Source organism: Apis cerana, linkage group LG3 (assembly GCF_029169275.1).
Source record: "Apis cerana isolate GH-2021 linkage group LG3, AcerK_1.0, whole genome shotgun sequence".
NCBI lineage: Eukaryota > Metazoa > Arthropoda > Insecta > Hymenoptera > Apidae > Apis > Apis cerana.
The window spans coordinates 7,067,418-7,087,957 of record NC_083854.1 but is presented as its reverse complement, the minus strand read 5'-3'; the positions used below and the strand labels follow the sequence as shown (position 1 = coordinate 7,087,957).

Genomic DNA, 20,540 nt, shown 5'->3' with positions numbered 1-20,540 from the left:
GATACAGAATTTCAGATATTTTCTAACATGAAATATAAAATGTCATGAGATATTTATCTTATATTTATTATTTATTTTATTTGTTCATATGCAAAATTATCAATTCAAAACAAAACGAAATATTTAGATAATAGTACTAGAATTGTAATTAAATATAATGATAATTATAATTATTTTAGATTTTTTTTCAAATTATTTATATTTATATATAATTTTTTCTCATTAAAATTTTCTCTGGTTCATAAAGGGAAAGAAATAATAGGTTTTATAATATTAAAATAATTTAATTGTATATTTCGATAGACAATAACGTGGTTGACACAAATGACAATGTCACATCGAAGTTGTTACATTTGTATCAAATACCGGTTGATACAATAATCGAGAACAGTATTCGATCCATTTGTAATCATAGATTTTGCAGCAATATTCGTTACGCATAGTTATAGATAATGAAATCATCGTAAATTGAAAGAAAAATTTGTTTGATTTTGTTTGCTGTTAATCCGGTATATATTTTCCACGTTTCGTTGGCATATAAATATAATTTTTTCATATATAGTCGATTTATAATACATAATGACGTAATATTAATATGATAAAATTAATATAATAAAAAGAAAGATATGAAATATACATTTTATATTTACTATAATCTGAATTTTATTAATTGTATAATATAAAAAAAAGGTTAGAAAAACAGAAAGAAAGAAAGTTAAAGATTTTCTTTTTTAGATTTATATTAACGCACATGTTTCAAAATAAGTATTACATAAGTAGAAACGTATTTTTTTCTTTTATATAGAATGTCATAAAAATTATTTTGCATTACAATATAAAATATAGTACATAGATTTTTATTCGCATCGATTCAATACTTTCGCTCCACCACATTCAACACGACATTCACATTATACGCTTTTTTTATATTATAGCTCCATAGCCTAGATTCTTGTCACTGGCCATCGGATAAAATTATGCAAAAAATGCCTCAACACAACGTACTCAGTAAGATTTACATCAATTTCGATAATAAAAAAGAAACGAACAAAAACCAAAGCAATTAAAAAATAGCATGGCATTTTGCTTTTGCACTTTGTCGCATTTTTGTTGCATTTACACTTTGCTTGATTCAGCGAATTATCGTTCAACTGTGGAATCGTACAGAAGAATAGTACCGAATCACGCAAAGTGAGCAAGTTATTATATTCACGGTTCGAGTGGAAGTTAAACATTTACCGGTTAACACATACGAAGAGGGTAACTGTCCGCAGCATAAAAAAAAAATTGCACTATAATCCACAATTCCGCCGTGTCTGATCGAGTCGAGATCGAACGTGTACGCATAATCGAGAATTAACCATCTAGTTGGATCTCTTTTCGTCAAGTTAGAATTCGCTATTTTCGAATTCCCTCGACAATAAGCGTTTGAGTATGACTCTGACTTCGGATGAAAGAAACTCTTTTGACGCTCTTCCAATGATTTTCGTTACAAATTGTTTCTTTCAAAGTTGTCGTTAGACATTACAGAAATTGTACAGATTCAAGATTTGCGCGCCTAGAGGAAGATATATCCGAGGTCACGCGTTTGGGGCGTTGGTGGCCTCGTCCTCTTTGCTTAGCTCAATCAGCTTCTCCAAAGAGAATTGACGCGCCCTGGCTGCCCATACTTCACCATTGGCCAACACTCTGAAAGAGGGTTTAATTGATTGCAAATGATTGAAACACCATTTTCAGATATATTTTGATGGATATGAAAATTTATTTCTACGGATGATATAAAGATTACATACCGTCTAGTATTTTCGCTAACCAATCTATCCGGCGCTCCATACACCGGTGGATTAGCATAAGGATCATAGCCGAGCACAGAAAGCATCGGCGCGATGTCAGGCATCTCTCTAACTACGTCATCCGGAATGTGGCCTACCCATTTGGTTAATGCTTCCAGGTTGACCGGCTTTATAATTTGATCTGACGATCTTTCCACCCTGCATACCAAAAATAAGACAGATTTTTTCCGTTCAATTCCATTGCTATATGATATTGGAATCTTGTTTCCTATCCCTTCTATTTTACATCCGAGAAAAATAAAGCGTGCATTTACTTGCTCAGAGGCACGCCGCCTGGCTTGTTGATAAATTCCTCGTGATGCATCACAGATTCGTTCCAAGGGACGTCGAGGAAGTTTAGAATCTTCTTCATCCATTGACGCGGATGTAGCACCAATTGTTCGTACGGAACCATTAGACACTTGTCCGATCCGATTTCTTTACACTGGCCATACATTATAGATATCGCGTGATTCCATTTGATCAACGACTGTCGATACGAGGATAGATCGAAACCCGTTATGGTTACCTGAAAATTATTAATATAAATTTATCTTTCACATTCTCACATAAATTCAAACGTAACACGCGTCAATAATATGAAATTATAAAGCAATATTTGATCGATTCTGCGTGTAAAATCTTCTCAGCTCAACAAAATTAGCGTCTCTCTTTTTTTTTTCTTTTTGCATGATTTGCAGACACTACCGTCCCATTTCGTTTCGACTCGTCCCGTTTTGCATAAGAGAAATACGTAAATTCCCGTTCGTTCGTTTTCTTCTCATTTTTTTCGCCCATTCCGACGAGTACGTCGCATTTTAATATTCGCGAATGAAGAGGGATAAATTTGCATACATCAGCCGGAATGGCCGGCATGATGGTCGAAGATTTCGATCATACCTTTCTCGAGATAATGGAATGCACGGTGGCACGGCCGTCGCGGATCATGAAGATAAACTTGGCATTTGGAAAGAGATCGAGAATGTAGGATCCCATCTTGAGGGTAAGGGGATCCTTGTTGCATAACCGTGGCGCTGGTTCCGCGTGTCGCGCTATTATCTCCAAGCAGAACGCTGCTATAGCACTGTCCATTACCTGAAATTTGTTTGTTCGTTCGATAATTTTTCAAGATTAATGACGGAGAAATACATCGAATATTTCTATTTAAAAAAATTTCTCATATAAATTTAATCTGGCGAAGTTGAAAAAAAAAAGTGTACCAGTCTTGATTTTAATTTCAGCATTATATTTCAACTTTCAAATTCTATTTTTATTATATTTTTCGTAAAAATTATATGATCGTTGATCACGCTGATCGTTGTATAGGTTTGTCTCTGAACTCACTTCTTTCGAAATTCCAGCTTCCGAAAGACGCAGATTCTCCCTCTCGGACTTGAGCCAATGCATCCTCATCTGCAGAATTCTCGGTATCACACGTGTCTCCTGTCCGCATCTACCGCGAAAAAGAATCGTTTCACCATCGAGAAGAAACAAGACTCGAAGTCAATCAGCGGCCGGTAATTGGCAATTTATCCAACAGATGGAACTCACCTGACATCGGGATGTGCATCGAGCATGGCGCGTACAAGAGTAGTTCCCGATCGTGGCACGCCACCGATGAAAATTAGCGGCATGTAACGATCGTACGTGTATCGTTTGTGATCGAACGGGCCCACCACGTATTTCTGCAAAAATGTATTCGATATTTCATCGTTAATCATTTCTCTCTTTAATAATTTTATTCGTCATTCATTCATTCGTTCATTCATTCATTCGTTATTTAAATATTTGAACTAATGCTAAATGAAACGAGAGATGTTTTTATTTTTCGTAATGAATTTTTGAATCGTGACAACATCAGTGGGTCATCAGAAATGATCGTTTACATTAATCTATGTAATAAAATCGATAGTCAAAGCGTTTTGATAATTCTTCGAGGATAAAGATTAACCGATCCGTGCTGGAGATTTAATATTTTTAGAAAGCGTTGCTATAAATTCTCCGTGCAATAATCACGGAGTGGTGAGCAGAGAAGATAATTTCTCCTTCAACGTCGGTTATTAACCGATGATCATCGTTATCGAATTATCGGATGAAGGATCGAAAAGTTTCTGGTGATCGCGTCAACGTGGCGGCAACTTCTTTCAAAATCGAGCTTGATTAAACCTCGGCAACGAAAAACTTTTTGCCGTACAATATCGCCTAACGAACAAACTGTCTCGAACCCGGGGACAAGGATCGATACGCTTTGAATTTTGTGCAGAGGGATCAGCGTTCCTTTTCCTTTTACGATTCCTCGTACGATCCTCCGCGTAAAAGTTTAAACGATCCTCCGTGCAATTATCAACTTTCGTTTGTATCTTTCTCAATATTTTCTTATTTATCCTTTTTTTTTTCCATTTCCTTTCCCTTTTCTGGATTTATATCTAAGAATTGGGCAGTTATAATTTTATCACGTTTCGACGCGGATCACGATCGCGCCATCGACTGTTTTTTTTTTAAGAAATGCGATGTGAGAATAATTTTCCATTTGCGTACACGTACGCAACACGATTGCTCGTCATTAATATGCATTTCGTTCTTTTACAATTATTTTTTATAATTTATAAGAAATTAATATCCGAGAATTGAAGAATTGTTAAAATTTAATACATTTTCTTCGTTCTTGATGAAACTTTTCACGAGATGGGAAAACGAACAAATGGAAAAAGTAATAATTTTTCGGGGACTCAATTACATGACACCATAATGATTACATGTTAAATCATATAATTATATAATTATATAATATTAAAGCGTGTGTTTGCGTTACATTTAAATATATCGATCAAAGATACGCAGTTTATCAAAATGTTTTCACAAGCTATGTACATTTTACATTCTGAATAATTGGAATAACCGTATTAATGAGTCTCGATAAATTTCACGATAGCCTCTTTTGTCGAATGGCGAAATTAACAGCCGTTTTGAATGGTTTAATTAACCGCAATCAATACGAAGTAGGATAATATCCCAAACTAGTTCGGACTCGATTAAGCAAACATTGCATCAAGAACTTTATCGTTTGACGGAATCGTTGATGCATTTTGCATGATTATTAATAAATGTTGACCAATACCCTTCATTAGTGCACGGTGCACAAATCCAAATTTAATTATGATCCGTAATTTCGTAACCCCATCTGTATGCCCGTCGATTTCCATCGTAACTCGCTCTTTCTATAATCGATGTATAATTAATGGAATAATCAGAAGGTTATGGATAAAGATACGAGAAATCCGAATAGGGAAATCTTATTTAATTATTTCATAAACGTGTAATTATTTCCAAAATTTTCGAAACACTCGTTTCTCTCGATATTTCTCTGATATATTTCATCATTCGATAAAAGATATTTCTTTCGCTTTATGAAAAGTCATTATTGTTTTATTTAATAAATTGGACCTGATAAAATCAAAGTAATACAAAATGTATATATTACATACGGATTAAAATATATCACAACACGATATTTTGGATATTATTGCTCGATAACCACGTTTGGAATCAGATTTATGAATCCATCAATCATTTTCGTCCGTGAAATCATCGTTCTGTCCGTAACCAAATACATAGCCGTAATAAATTCAATAAAATCAATGGATGTGGCAATAAATCAATTTTCGAGTGACATATTTTAAAACATGCTTTCCAATTCTATAAATATAAATTTTTAAAATTGATACTTTCCACCCGTTTTCCATATCCAAAAAAAATTATATAACACTGATCCATAAAAATATTTCGAGCATTTTTATTTTTAAAATGTTAATGAACAATTTGTTGTATTTTCAATGAAACTTTGTAATTGTGTATAATTATGGGTTACGCGTGAACATGGATTACATCACCCTCATAAATATAACTTTAAGAGGTTTAATATAACTTTGCAATAATACACAGAGAGTGAGAGAGAAAGAGAGAAAAATTTTAAATTACAAAATGTTCAAAGTATCTTCCATCATGCTGTTGCGTAAACAAAAAATTGTTAAAACTTTATAAAATACTGAAAATTGAATGCAATGTTTCAACATTGATCTCATCCCTGAAAGAGATTTCCCTTTAAAAAAAGATCGCTCTGCACTATTTCATCATGCTCCACATACGCAAACTTTCGTAAAAATCAGAACTTTCTGATTTTTAAATACATTGCTCGAACAAACTTTCGCGAGTAAACCATAAATTAATATAAGAAATTTCTCGAACAAATCCAAATTTCAATTTGCCTTCCAATTTTACGAATCTATTACTCATTTTCAAACGTTTCCCACGCATATCTTCCATCCTCGATGATCCAATTATCATAAAAAGAGTATGAATTTTAATCTCCATCCTTTTTTTCTTCGCATCACGCGAATAACTTACGGCCACTTCTTCCCCCTCCATCATTTTTCATCCCCCTCCATTCGCTTTTATCCGAAACGACCAAGTAAACCGGCGCCCGAAACGTTACCCCGCTACAATTTATTCCGGAACGGGAGCGAATATTATAATAAAAACTGGCAATTAACGTTCTAATTGGTAGTTACATTGCCTTGATTATTATATCGATCGAGCGTCGTCTTCCCCTCTCCTCTCCTGATAAAAATAATTAATTGCAGGTTAATTGGAAACGCGGTTGTATCTTATAGGGATAGGTCGAACAATCGACCTCAGTGCGCGCATATCGTGAAATTTGAATTCAGAGATATGTATCCCGGTTTTTATCGCGTTTAAAAATATACATTTTCTCATTCTTGACGCTTGATCTTTTCCTACCTTGATTTTTCCACGTTTTTGAAAACGTGACGGGGTGACGCGAAACGCGCGGTAAAATTTAACGGGCGACGGTTTAATTAACGTTACCGTTGAAATTATAGCTTGCAAAACATGCAAATGAACAATCAACAATAGGAGAATTGATGTTACGATCTAAATATATCCTCGTGTATTATCGTTGCGATCCAGTTAGAACGATTGCGGGATAAATCTGTCCGAAATGTTAGGGAAAATAATTAAGGGATGTAAGAGATTTTTTTTTTAATTTCTAAAAATTAGATTTAAAAATTTTCGGTTTGAATGGTGGAATATATAGTAGACGCAAAATAGAATGTGAAATGTTGGATGTATTTTTCGTATTATTTGTTAAATAATAGTTTTAACAGGAAAAATAGTTTTCAAAGAGTTGAAACAAATTTCGCAATTTGTTACGAGTTGTACATTCTTTATAAAAATTATTCCATTTAAGAAGATATGAAAATAATTATGTTGAAAATATAATTTAAAAAAGTACATTGTTAATTTTTCTTTCTTGACATAATAAAAAAAGTATGTTCCTAACTTTATTCTCGAGATAAGAATAATTGAACGTAAATTTTTTTTAATATAATTCTAAAATTATATTCTTTAGATATTAAAATATAATTGTGAAGAAAAGAAAACCACATTCTACAACGTGTGAAAAATTTAAGGTGGAATGTTTAAAATTGACAAATTCTATCGACAATTAAAAAAACGGAAAAAAAACGTTTCCACATCGAATCGCGCAAAATTAACCTAAACGCGAATATCTGAACAATCTTATAAAATAAGCTTGCTTTCACGAATAAAGGCGCGTTGTTAGGCTGGCCCTCGCGTTTTACGATTTTTTCTCCCGCATGCCGCATGACACCGTTGCCAGTGGCCGTTGACGTTGAAAAGAAAGGAAAGAAAAGAGACTGGACAAAAGTACAAAAAGCCAAAAAAAAAAAAAAAGGAAAAAAAAAGGGAAAAAAAGTAGAGAAAAAAGGAAAAAGAGAAGAGAGAAAAAGAAAAAACTACATTTCGCAATTAGCATTTCTCGGGTAAAGGGGTGGCTTCGCTGTTCACCCCTTCCCCTTTCTCTTTCCCCTTTAACACCGAAGCACACGGAGAGTAAAAGTACGCGTGAAACTCAACCGACGCGATTTATGTTGAGCGGAGGGTGAGCCTGACAGAAACTCGTTTCTCTTCCGTTCGCGCGCGTTTCCCTCTCCGCTCCAGGAGAATCTGCGAATATATACAGCCACGCTGCTCGCTGCTTCGAGCGTGCTACACGTATTCACGCATGTTGCATCTTCTTGTATCTCTCTTTGTTTTTTTTTCTTTTTTTTTCCTCACCCTTGTCCCCATCCGCTCGATGGCGTGCATGGATGCAAGAAGGATGGAAAAAGGAGAGAAAGGTCGAGCGCGTTGGGGGAAAGTTTCGAGACGAGCAGCCACGATTTCGTCCCTTCACGGAAACGCGCCTTCTACCCCCTTTTCTTTCGACTGGCACGCGCTGGATAAACCAACGAGAAGTGTTGTAATGTTTTTTTTTTAGATCGGCCTTCATTTTCAAATGATCAGCGTTGGAAACGTGGAATAAATTCAAATTGTGGAGAAATGATATTTTTATTATTTTTTTTTTAATTACTTATCAGTTGGACGATTTGAAAAGGATCTAAAGGAACTCTGTCATTCCGTTTGTCACTGTCTGGATATATGTATCGTAATAAATCTTAAGATGGTAAATTAAAGAAAGGAAGATTCGAAACATTTGTGAATCACTCGTGCAGCAATACTCGCATTCAAAAAAAAATATTTCGCACGTTTCTGTTTATCTTGATCGGATTATTCGATTGAAAGTTAAGAAAGAAAGAAAGAAAGGGCGCGTGTCTTTAAGGATAAAGAAATTTGAAAAGTAGCATATCAACCATTATATTGTATTATTATATAACGAAATTAAAGAAAATAATAATAATAAGAATGATTGCTAAAATAAATTTATAAAGAATATATATTTTAATCATAACGTGTTTTTAAAAATACAAAATCGATAAAATTTCGGACAAGAATGTTGAACATTGTTATGAGCAAGATATTTCCTTTGTAATTTTCACAAGATCAACTTGTTTATCGTCGAGTTCCTCTTAAAAGCTCGTGTTTCTTAAATATTATCTAGGATTTGCGTCACGCTTTAATACGATGCTAGAGGTTTTAATACGACGTATCCTTTGGCGGTAATTCTCTTTTGTTCCTCGTTATAAAGGAGCTCCTCGTTAGAAATCAAGAGATGTGTTATTTCGACGAGAAAACTTTCAATCCTTTCGTTTGATAACGAGATAATTTGAGCGCGATCAATCATCGACTTTTTTACCAAGTTCTCTTATCACGCGAGCTCTTGTATCATGGTAACGGACGGAGATCTGACGTTCGAATTTAAAGAAAAAAACAAAAAAATCTCTCGGCTGTATCTATCTATCGAGTTATCTTCCGTGTTTTCAAAATTTGATTTACTTCTGTTACGCGACCGTAAGAATAATTTTTAACTCGATTCATTTTACTTCTTTTTAGATTCGTTCCTATTATTCTTCACGGTGGTGGATTCTTCAAGAAAGAAATTAATGGAGGAAAAATGAAGGTAGATAAGTAGAAAATATTATCTTGTGGAGGTGCATCCTCGTTGAAAGAACGACGTGGAAAGTTTTTTTTATTGTTGTTTCTTTAAGACCATTACCGTTGTTGTCAATTATTTCTTTATGTTTCTATCTTTCTAAGAAAAGTCGTTGCTCGTTATCCGTTTTCCTTTGGAACGGTAAATGAGTTGCACAGAAATTAAATTAAGTAATTTTATATTTTTAAAAATTTCTTAATTTCGATATCAAAAAATATGTATAGCGTTTAATTTAGATGAAATTGGCTTTTGTGTGATTAATAATATTAGAAATAAACGGTATAGAATTTAATTTAGTTTCGAAATTAAAAAAACAAAAAAAATCAAATCGATTCTCTCCATGTTGCTTCAACGTGAATTAAATGTTTCTACAATTTACACATTCAGTAACAACAACATTTACACGCCCAGAAACACGCTCAGTAATAACAAACAGTAAAAAATTTATTATTTCAATAAAAACGATGCTTAACACAACCTATTTTGATTTCAACAGATCTTCCAGATTTCCAAATAAGATGATTGCTTTTAGCCGAGAACGAATAAACAAGTATGCATGTAGGCTGGCACTCTTCCCAAAGAGCTTTCTCAGCTATGCTAATCGTCCATTAAATTAAACAGTCGTGTCTTTGTCGAGCTTCTATCGGTTGTTTCTATCTCCATAAACACACAAGGTAAGAAAAGTTTCGCGCCAGAATCGATTATAATCGGTCCACAAATAATTAAGAAATTCGATCAATAAATAGAATTTTACAATCATGAGAGAACAATTAAACAAACATGTATCGAAGAATTAATTCCGATTTTTTAAATGTTTTTCTTATTTTTTTCAACGATTTCACGAAAGCGAAGCCACGATAATAACTCTCGACGGACAAAAGTCCAATTTTGAAGATTTTACGGCATAAATACATGTGGAAGAATTAATTGCAATTTTCTCGTGACTTTTTTAACGATTCCACCGAATGCTAGATCAAGGCGTGAAATGACGTTGAGTATTCTCTCGACACGACTAATCTCGACGAACAAAAATCCAATTTCAAAGTTTTGCACGGCATAAACGAAGTTCCAAGAAAATTTCTACCCTCTTTGAGGCCACAATATGAGTTCGTGCACCGGCTTTCCTCATAAGTTATGCATAAAGATACGTTGCAATTGTCGAAGTCAATTTTTGTCGAGATGATTCCTCGAGAATTAAAATTCATCCTCTAAATTTTCTCATTTTCGTTGATTTTTTATGTTGAGAAGCGTCTGTAGATACGGTTAGGGTTCTTCGTTATTCTATCGTTCGATAGATTTTCCTTCGTATCCCATCACTGTGACCTTTGTGATAATTAATTGGTTTCATCATAATACGACAGCGTTGAAAATTCGATTAAAAGTTCTCTGATTGTCCTCGAGGTAAACGACGTCCCCGAGAGAAAATAGCGTCGCAAAAATCTATTCCAGGAGCGAAACTTTATAAACATTTTTTTTTTTTTTGCGCGAATGTTGAACGAAGAGATAGATTCAACTATTTATAGGTTAATTTCTTATTAATGTAATACAAAAATTTAATGAATAACACTTGCTTAGGAATAAATCTTTTTAAAATAACGAATATATTAGATCGATGAAATGGCCAAGTATACATTATATGTTAATTTTAAACTTATAAGAAGAAAATTTGACGTTGAAGTATATGTCATTATTATTGATAAAATAATGCAAGTTGCATTCACTTATTTTTAAGCTTTAAATTCAATAAATTTTAATCTAGATGATTTTATATTGATCATAACTATTTTATTTATAACGACAGCCTAATATTTGCAGTATATATCTGTCTATCGAATTACAAGAAGTATTTTTCCCAAGTCACTTTACACAAAATTCTATCAATACCATGATTTTTTTATCTCTTTTTATATATGATGCCTTCCTTTTCTTTCCTATGGGAAAAAGTTTCTAACGTCAGAGGTTGCAAGAGGCGCACGTGATCACTTCTTTAACTTCTACGTAGATAGAAAACTCTTTAAAGTATAGAATTTTAAAACAATGAAGTTTCTTTGACGTGATAATATAAAGAAGTTTTATACACGAGTCGAGAATTAGGGGAAAATTTTCTGACAATAAAATTTTCGAATAAAAAGTTGGGGAAACTTAATTGTCTTCACTTTGCTACGTTGAAGATGGCCCCGGAAACGGTTCAGAAGAAGAAAAGGAACAAACTGAAAAGCGGTTAATTCGCGCGATAAAGCCCGGTTGATGCTGTCTTAATTGCATCTCTGTCTTAATTTTACTGGATATTCATTGAAATTTTCTCGAAAGAAACATTATAAAATAATCTATGAATCCATTTTATTAATATTTCATTATATTTCGACAAAGGGATGAAAATTTCTTATTATGGAATTATTATTGAGTTATTTTTTTTTCACGGTATCATACTCGAATTATTACACTGAAAATTTTCGCTAGTTTAGATGAAAAAAATAACGAAACGAAAAATTAAAAGACTTAAATTTAATAATTTCGTTTAACTCGATTGCTCGTCGTATATTATTTAATAATACACATTAATCCTCAAGAGGAAATGGGGAAAATCCATTACACATATGCGTAACGTTTCTCATACATGAATAAACAGTTCTCGTCTTATCTTAAAAGCATCGAGCATTAAAATATTCAAACGTCGCGTTTCGTACATATATCCCCCCCTTCTTCCCCCGTTTCTCATCTAAAATTTTCCATTGATTAAGATCATTCGCTTACATTACTATCGATTTGCTACCTTATATAACTCATAAACGTGTAATTTCATGCCATTTCATTTCGCCAGCCAGTAGAGACACACACGCGAGAAGAAAGTTGGAGGAACTCGTTTGTCTAAGCGTTCGGACACCGACGATTGTTCTGGCTCCGATTGCGGCACGTAGCAACTGTTTGCACGACAATTTCGCGAAAACTGGGATAAAACTAATTCGTAATTACTGGCTCCGGAGTCGGGGCCACGCTCGTAAATCGTCAATGCGATAATAGCTCTGCCGCGAAAATTTCCAGAAAAGTTTGCCCGATGCTTTTTGCTCCAACGATTTCTCCTTGAATAATTCAATTTGTACAAAAATCCAAATGGGCAAACTTTTATCTATTACCGTTGCAATAAACTAAACTCCCTTCGGACTGTCAAGCCAGGATCGACCCAAAATTTAATCGTCTATATCTACTATCTGAAAATTGATTCGAAAAATTTCTTAACTTATTATTTTAAGATTAGTTTCCTCATCTTGGAAATCGATAGCAAAGCATGTAATAAACTCATTTAAAATCACGATACAGAAATAGGAAGAAAACAAAATTTCTTGTATTCAAAGTAAAGCTTTCCACAAGTACAAGTGCGTATTGCTGAAATTTTCGGGATGATCTAAACATCGTACGCGTGCAGCAATCACAAAAAACGAAAGACTCACCTCTTTGGCAATCATCATCGCCGTTGGCACGTACTTCATCGATCCGCAGATGATGCCTAGTTGATAGAGGGCGAAGATGAGAAGAAGGCCGACGAAACAGATGATGGGCCCTTTTCGGCCGCCTCTGCTCAGCAAAAACGACATGTCGTCGTTGCGAACGACGACCACGTTACCCGTACTCGGACGTGTTTTGGACGACACGTGGGTGATGCAGACGTCACGATGGGGTGGTCACGGCGGGTTACTCGAGGCCAAGGTTTCAGGGCCTCGTGCTCCCGGTTACGCCATTAGCTCATTGCACCTGTTCAACGAGAGAGAAAATTCGATTAGGTAACGGCAATGGAATCACGATTCGACGTGATCCGCACGGCAAAACCGGTTAAATATTCCATGCTCGATTTTTATTCCGTATTACTATTCGTTATTGCGGTTTTGTTTATGGAAAATTTAAATAATGCAAGTGTGAAAAAAATGTGAAAAAAAAATATTAGAGTGTAGTATAGGTACGATATATTTGAAGAAGTAAGCAAATAAACTCCATTTGCACTCCAGTTAAAAATATTAAAAAACATCTCTAGTTATTGCAAATATTAGACGTGTAAATTTTTATACAAATAAGGATTCATCTGTCTTTTGTTTTATTCGAATCGCTTCTCGAAAGATTTATCAACGGTGAAGAAGAATTGGAAGAAAAAGTAAGAGAGGGATCGTGATTAGCGCGAAAAGCTAATCATATACAAATTCTGAAGCGAAAAATATCGAGTATACGGATAGCAAAGTCGATAAAGAGCAGAATAAATCGTCCAGATGTAACTTTTCTTTCCTAGTAAACCTATTTCGAGAAGGTTTACCATTAAATCGATCTCCTAAATCATTCTCTCGGATTCTTCTCGTCGAACGGAATATTTATAACTCCATAAACGATTTCTCGATGCACCCGTTTAACACATTATCGTATTATTTATGGAATACAAGATACACGTAAAAAGTTTCTCGTGAAACTCTTTAACATTTATCAAGATATATATATATGTTTTTCTTTCTTTACTATTAATCCTCAATATTTTGCAGAATAAAATTACGATAAAATTAGTTTTCAAAATCATTTAACTTTTAATTCTGCATTAGAAACGTCATGATTATGGGGCAAAGAGTTGGAATATTTCGAGAACACGAAAAGAGACGAATAATTTGCTCGAAGAAATTGTATCCATAGATTTTATACATAACATTTATCCTCGAACAAGATAAAAAACCTTGCTCAGCAGGTCATTCTCGTTGCTGGTCGCTAACCGAACTACCGACCCTTTCGGTTCCTTGAACGAGCTTTTGATTTAGCTAACCTTCTTCCGTTTCACGACTTTGTTCGATATAATTTATGAACGTTGGAGAAACGTTCATTGCCTCCACGCAAGAATCATCCAGGCATTAGCCACGATAAATCTCGTGGATTATCGAGCAATCTCGATACTATTCGAGATAACGAAAGAGAATAACGTGGAGGAGCCATTTTCGTTTGTGTGTTGAACGCGAGTATCGCAATAATCCGATAAATCGATGGAGAAAATAAAAAAAAAATCGGGTCACGATAAAATAGAATTTTCGAAGGAGCAAGATTTCGAAGCAGCGACGATGCTCCCAGCAAATTGTTAACAACGTGCTATTGTGTGCTTAAAGTTTTTCCAATAATTCGAAGAGCAAGATAAGTAAATTTCATCGTGAAGTTAATCACGTTTATTTGATACAGTACATACTCTCACCTGTGAAATTGATGATACATTATGTTACGTAAGAACTTATTTAAATTGCTGGTAATTTCGATGAAAGTTCGCGTGTACGTGTGTAAAGAATAACGGCTTATTCGTGAACCATTTCTTTCGTCGATTGGAAAATTTTTCAAAATTTCAATATTTATTCACGTTTTGAATAATATAAAGCTAACTAAAATTAAACGTTTTTTACATAGAAAATTTTACTCTTAACCTCGTGAACCATTATAAAATTACACTTAAATTTTTGCTCCACGTATAATCAATTTCAACGTGAATTATTGTCAAGATCATATGCTTAATATGCGATTAATGAAATTGGAACGAGAGAACGGGGAGGAAACTTACGAAAAGAAAGAAAATTGTTCTGGAATTTGGTTGACAGTTTCAATTTATTCGACAATGCAATGTTTCGTGCGACTTGGGCCAACGATATTCGGAGGAAAAATAGGGGAGCGAAGAGAGAAGCTCTTAAAAGATCTATATCGGACGAATGGTCAACTGGCGATTCGTGAAACGCAGTCAAAGGGGAGGGAAGAGAGAGGGATAAATAGGGGAGAGCGAGAAGAGAAAGAAGACGGGCGAAGGATCAAAAAGAAAAGGGGGATGAAAACGAGGAGGAGGAGAGGAACTGGGTCGTATATAAGCGACCTGTATCTATTTTCCGGCGACAGCTTTCAAGGAGAGCTTTCCATTTCGCGCTTCGCCTTTGACCTCCTCTCACCCTACATGCCCACATCTTTCTTCAAGCGATGAAAGATGAGGACAATCGCCACATATTGCCATCTCCGTCCTACGGTTCAATCCAACGCTCCGTATTCCACCTTCTATCCTACCTGTTTCCCTTCTCTCATTTTTCGAATAAAGCGTCGCTTCGTTTCCTTGTACCAACGCGATTGTTCTTTTTTTTTTCTGAATTAGACGAATTTCGCGACGCGAAATGCTGCTGGATCCGCATTGTCCCGTCAAATTGAATCGAGACGAGCAATAAATTAAGCGGATAAGGATACTTGTTACGTATCATTTGCGACGATAAGCGTGAAATATTTTTGGTGTTGAATTTTTTTTTATTTTTGTAAGAATATAGTTGATAGTTTTTCTAACGTAAGTGCGAGCGGAATAAAGAAAAAATATTTTCAGTCATCAATCTTTTATATTCGTGATCGCGTTATTGTTGAGAATATTTAAAAAATCGTGTAAATGGAAAAGTAAAAATTAAAACTAGCATTCGAAAATTAGTCGTTCTGTTTAATTACCGTATTCTGTACTTTCGATTTATTCTTGTTCAAGAAACTATCCCTTTTTCGCTCATAACGTATCCTTTTCACGTTCATCTTCATAACGGAGGAAAATAAATTTGTACGTGAACGGATACGCGTTCAACTGCGCAAAGGTTAAAATGTTACGTAACAATGTACGCGACATCGATTCAAAAGTTTTCATTCATTATCAATGCTCGTCGTAATTTTTATCTTAGTTTTAATTTAAACGTTTCTTTGTTAGCCATTCCATACCGGTAAACCGGTTCAATTAGAGGGAGCACGTTGAAAATTTAAGCTGATTCGCCCAAGGGCTCGTTTCGTTATGTTGTTATATCCGTTTCGTCGACCTCTCGCATTTTTCACCCTTCTCATAGCTCGCGGAAACGCAATTGAGGGCCTGACCCTCCTCTTTCTTTCATATTTATATTTATGCAGTTTTTAATATCCATAAGAGTAGTACGGTTTATTGCAACGTGCACGATATTTCTGTTTGAATTCGTACATAGATAACAGCAAAAAAAAAAACCTATTATTCTTAGACTTCATCTGTGGTTTTTCTTTCCATTTAAACTGCTATTTTTTGTTCGAAATAAAGACAGTAACGTTTTTGTCAATGGATGAAAGTTTTTTCACTTTTTTTTTGTTTTGTCTAGTATCTTCATTTCTCAACCTATATTTCCTCCAGTTTGATGAACGCATATCTACCAATATCATAGATGAGATATAGAATGAAACTATAGAAATTTTACATTTCTTCAATGTTTGTTCTAAGCTTTATACAGCTCAGTAATTAACAGACTTTTATTTAAATTTACTTATTTTTTTTTTATACTGACTTCTTTACGGATAATTTTAAACGTATTCTTTTTTAATGTATTAAAATTTATTTTGAAAGAAAAAACAGTAGAATATTTGTATTGTGTTGACAATTCTTCCGATTTTAATACGTTCCGATTTCATAAATTTTTATCTTTGAACGAATATTTCCAAATGCATTAAATCTTGTAAAATTTCTGACTTTCTGTTGACAGAAAATGGATATGAATTATTTATCAACCAAAAATTACGCTCATATTTTATATATGTGACGGTGTATAATGAGAATAATATTAAATATTGCGAAATTGAATTTGAATATGAGCTTAATAATATTATAATGATATAATATTATTACGAGAAATAAAAACGTATTGTGAGTCAAAAATCTTCGATTTTTGATTTTGTAATAATATAATGCATTACACAAATATAATACACATTGTTCTCTTTCAACAATTGCTTGTTTAACAATTTACTTGTTTATTACGTTTGCAATGTTTAATATGGAACATATTATGCAAGTTATTATCAAAATAAAGTGATATTATTCACAACAAAGCATAATTACGATATTAAATTCGTTATACGATATTTCTACACAGATTATAAACTATTCATTTCAAATTTTATACACATAATTTTCACATCTCGTTATTATAAAATTTTTTTTAGCAATTATAAAATTATCTTTGAAATTTAAATCCAATATACATATTTTATAATCGTACAACGAACCTACTTCATTAATTTAATTTAAATTTTAATGTATTTCCAAGCATAATTTTTAAAAATATAAAACCTATTCTTTTACATAATTGCAATTTCACATTATAAAATACAAGATTTCACAAGATAATTCCTGATAATTTCCTAGTAATTGGTAATTAATTAAAGTAGCCAATTTTCACTCCAAATCATCGATCTCTAATTTTAATCTTAATTAAATCCTCTCTTCTTGAAAAAATTTCGTTTTGCATACAATAACACTTTCGATCACACAAAATTATACGATGATATTCGTATAATTTTCTTTCTTGCACTCTTCTTAAATTTGACATTTGTCTACGAGAAGTGGAATTGTCAGTGGAAAATCGATATCAGTGGATGCTGATATCACTGGACCCTAGCAGATATTTACGATAGCATTTGGTTGTTGGCACCTAGACATATTATTTTTCCCACCATTATTCAACTGCATCCGCGTTATACTTCCCTATTGCTCATTGCCTTTATGATTGCACGCTTTTGCACACTCGAGATCTACTGTACGAGCTCCGATTGTCCTTTTATGGACAATCCACGTTATTGTTAATTAAACCCTGTTTTATACCCCTTTTCACAAAATCTACTCTGTTAATAGCAATTTTCCTATACGCATATTGATAATCCTGCGCCAATTCTTCGTATTTAGCAGTTAAAAATTAATTAATTAATCGATTAAACAAATTCTTCCATTTACACCATCCTTGAAAAGTTTGAAATTATTAACGTGTTTCAAGAATTTACAAACTTGATCAAAAACTTGTAAAGGATAATAAAAATATTTCTTCGCGAAAGAATCTACTCGTGTAATCGAAATTATTGTTAAATTAATCATTGACAAAATTAACGAAAGATTCGATAAATTGCTGATTGCAAATTTTTGATTGCTAATATTTCTCCGTAATAATGGGATGACAATTTCGCGCAACTTCTGATTATTGATAATGCAACAATCGAATGCAACACACGACCGGCGCGCAATAATTTCCAGTTCACGTTCCAACCCCTGCCTATTTTTTTACGGAAATTACGATTATCGTGGTGCCATGCTACGCGAGTTTCGCACGATGAAAGCAAAAACACGATGGCGCGATTATATTAGAAATAACTGTACGACCTGGAATTTGATTTTAATTGCTTCCGTTGTATTCGAATTTTTGTTACGAAAAACAAGAAGTTATAATAATTCTATATTCCACGAATCAAATGTCCTCTGTTATCGAACACTTCGAAATAGCCACTATTCGAATTAAAAATCGCATAAAATTACATTTTTCCAATTAATTCGACTTAATACCTCGACATGATACGTCATCCCTCTTATGGAAAAAACCAAGGGAAAATTTCGAATAAATTTCGCGACGAGTAGTGATACGAGGAAAAATTCGCACGAGGATAAGTTGGATTTCGGGAGGAATCAAGGGTTGACCGAGGGGAAGAGCATCGAGGAGGGGTTGAAAGTTATGCGCGCCACAAAGCGTTCTTTGTCTCGGCACCGGGATACCTTATCGATCTTTCGACACGTTATTCCCCGGAGGGATCGAGCAGGGGGCCCGCCGATGAATCCCCTCAAGTTTAATGAAAGAAGTTCGATATCGCGGATCGTTGATCCGATATTCCGATAGAACGAGCCGGTGAACGGCGAGGAAAAAAAAAAGAAAAAGGAAAACTAGATCAAGCGTCCAAGACCACGGAGCATAAGATATAATTACCGAGGAACGTGTTCCTCTTCGATCTCTTTCCTTCCAGTTGGATTTTCGAGGAACTGTTAACCGTGGATTAAACCGTTGGCATTGGCTCAAGGAGCTAAATTATAAAAAAAAAAAAAAAAAAAATGATACGTCTATTCCGAGGACGGTGAGAAACGGAGGTGGTATCTTTTGGTCGTCGCACGAATGGACTAAAAGGAATTCAGGCTTATTGCCAACGATTTTACACACTTCGATTTTAAGCTATAATGTTTTGGAAGCGAGGGAAAATGCACGTTTGATAAAAGGTGTGACATCGATTAAGGAGGTCATCTCTTTTGCGATGATTATCGATTTTTTATATATACGATACAAAAAGCAGCTATAAAATGGTGAAAAATGCAAACAATAAAATGGGAAACGGTAGCCAGATATTTATTCACTTATGTAATCTTTAAAAATACACACGAAATGGGGGAAAAAATATATTCAAAATATAATATTTATCTTATTTAAATTCCATTTCTTTGATCGCATGCGTACAAATTTTATTTTGTATAAAAATCCGCGATCTACTGACGATAATATTTAATGCGGATAAATAATTAAAAAATTCTTTTACACTTTTTACAGTTTTTTTTACGAGAAAACTCGTGAACGTATATATTCCTGTCACCCGATGTTAAATGTGTTAAAGGGGATGGCGCTTGTATCATTTCGTACCAACACTTCAACGACAAGCATTTGTCTTAAAAATTAGATATAAATTTACAACGTTATTTCCTCTTAGCGTAAATCCATTAACAGCCCCGTAATTGGATTTCATAAGTGCCCGCGTCTCCTTTGCTCGCGTTAAGATTTATAACGTTACAGAAGCTGAGAGAACCGACCGGTAATGATACGGCTCGTTTACCTCGGTATTTAAATCCGGGGCGACGAATTTTCAAACTTTCGTGTCGCTTTGTGTCATTGGAAAAGGCTTCCCCTCGAACGAGATGGTGAACGAGCGGATGCGAATTCTCGCAAGTTTAATGAAAGAAGTTTGGGATCGAGCAACTTTAAGCCGATATATTCCAATCGACGGCCGTTTAACCACCGCTAACGAGAACGAATCGATTCCATCGGGAGCGTGGCCGGTGGTGTCTCTCGTTTCCAAGGAAATTATAGTTAACGATTTTTCTTATTTTGAAAATCCTTAAAGCGACACGCTTTTTTTCTTTTTACTCTTAATCCGATGCCTGCTCTGTCTTCGTATGTCGGACATACTCGGATCCTTCCTCTTGCTGAAAATTTAACTTTAGATTGAAAATTCTTTTGATATCCGAGTATATTTTAAACTTTTCCTATTTAAAATTTATTTAAAGGGATCGAAAGACGAATTTATAAAATAAATTAATTCCTATTTTTTGTTATTTTTAATATCGGTTAATATATTGGTGTAATTTATAATTTTTCAAAAACAAAATTTCGTTTGATTTGTGCCTGATT

The 20,540-nt window shown here is 34.1% G+C and overlaps 1 protein-coding gene across 4 annotated transcripts in view; it reads right to left on the bottom strand.

Annotated features, from left to right (window-relative positions):
- Positions 1–722: 722 nt before the first annotated feature.
- LOC107998179 (protein-tyrosine sulfotransferase) overlaps positions 723–20,540 on the bottom strand; it is a 164,908-nt gene continuing 145,090 nt past the window's right edge. For all 4 annotated transcript variants that reach the window (XM_062072566.1, XM_062072564.1, XM_028666888.2 and 1 more), the window contains 7 exons: positions 12,753–13,053; positions 3,384–3,517; positions 3,177–3,285; positions 2,733–2,927; positions 2,108–2,361; positions 1,794–1,991; positions 723–1,689 (listed from right to left, as the gene is read on the bottom strand). In XM_062072566.1, coding sequence (XP_061928550.1) covers positions 1,581–1,689; positions 1,794–1,991; positions 2,108–2,361; positions 2,733–2,927; positions 3,177–3,285; positions 3,384–3,517; positions 12,753–12,896 — 1,143 coding nt within the window. In that variant the 5' untranslated portion in view covers positions 12,897–13,053 and the 3' untranslated portion in view covers positions 723–1,580. The remainder of the gene's footprint in view (positions 1,690–1,793; positions 1,992–2,107; positions 2,362–2,732; positions 2,928–3,176; positions 3,286–3,383; positions 3,518–12,752; positions 13,054–20,540) is intronic.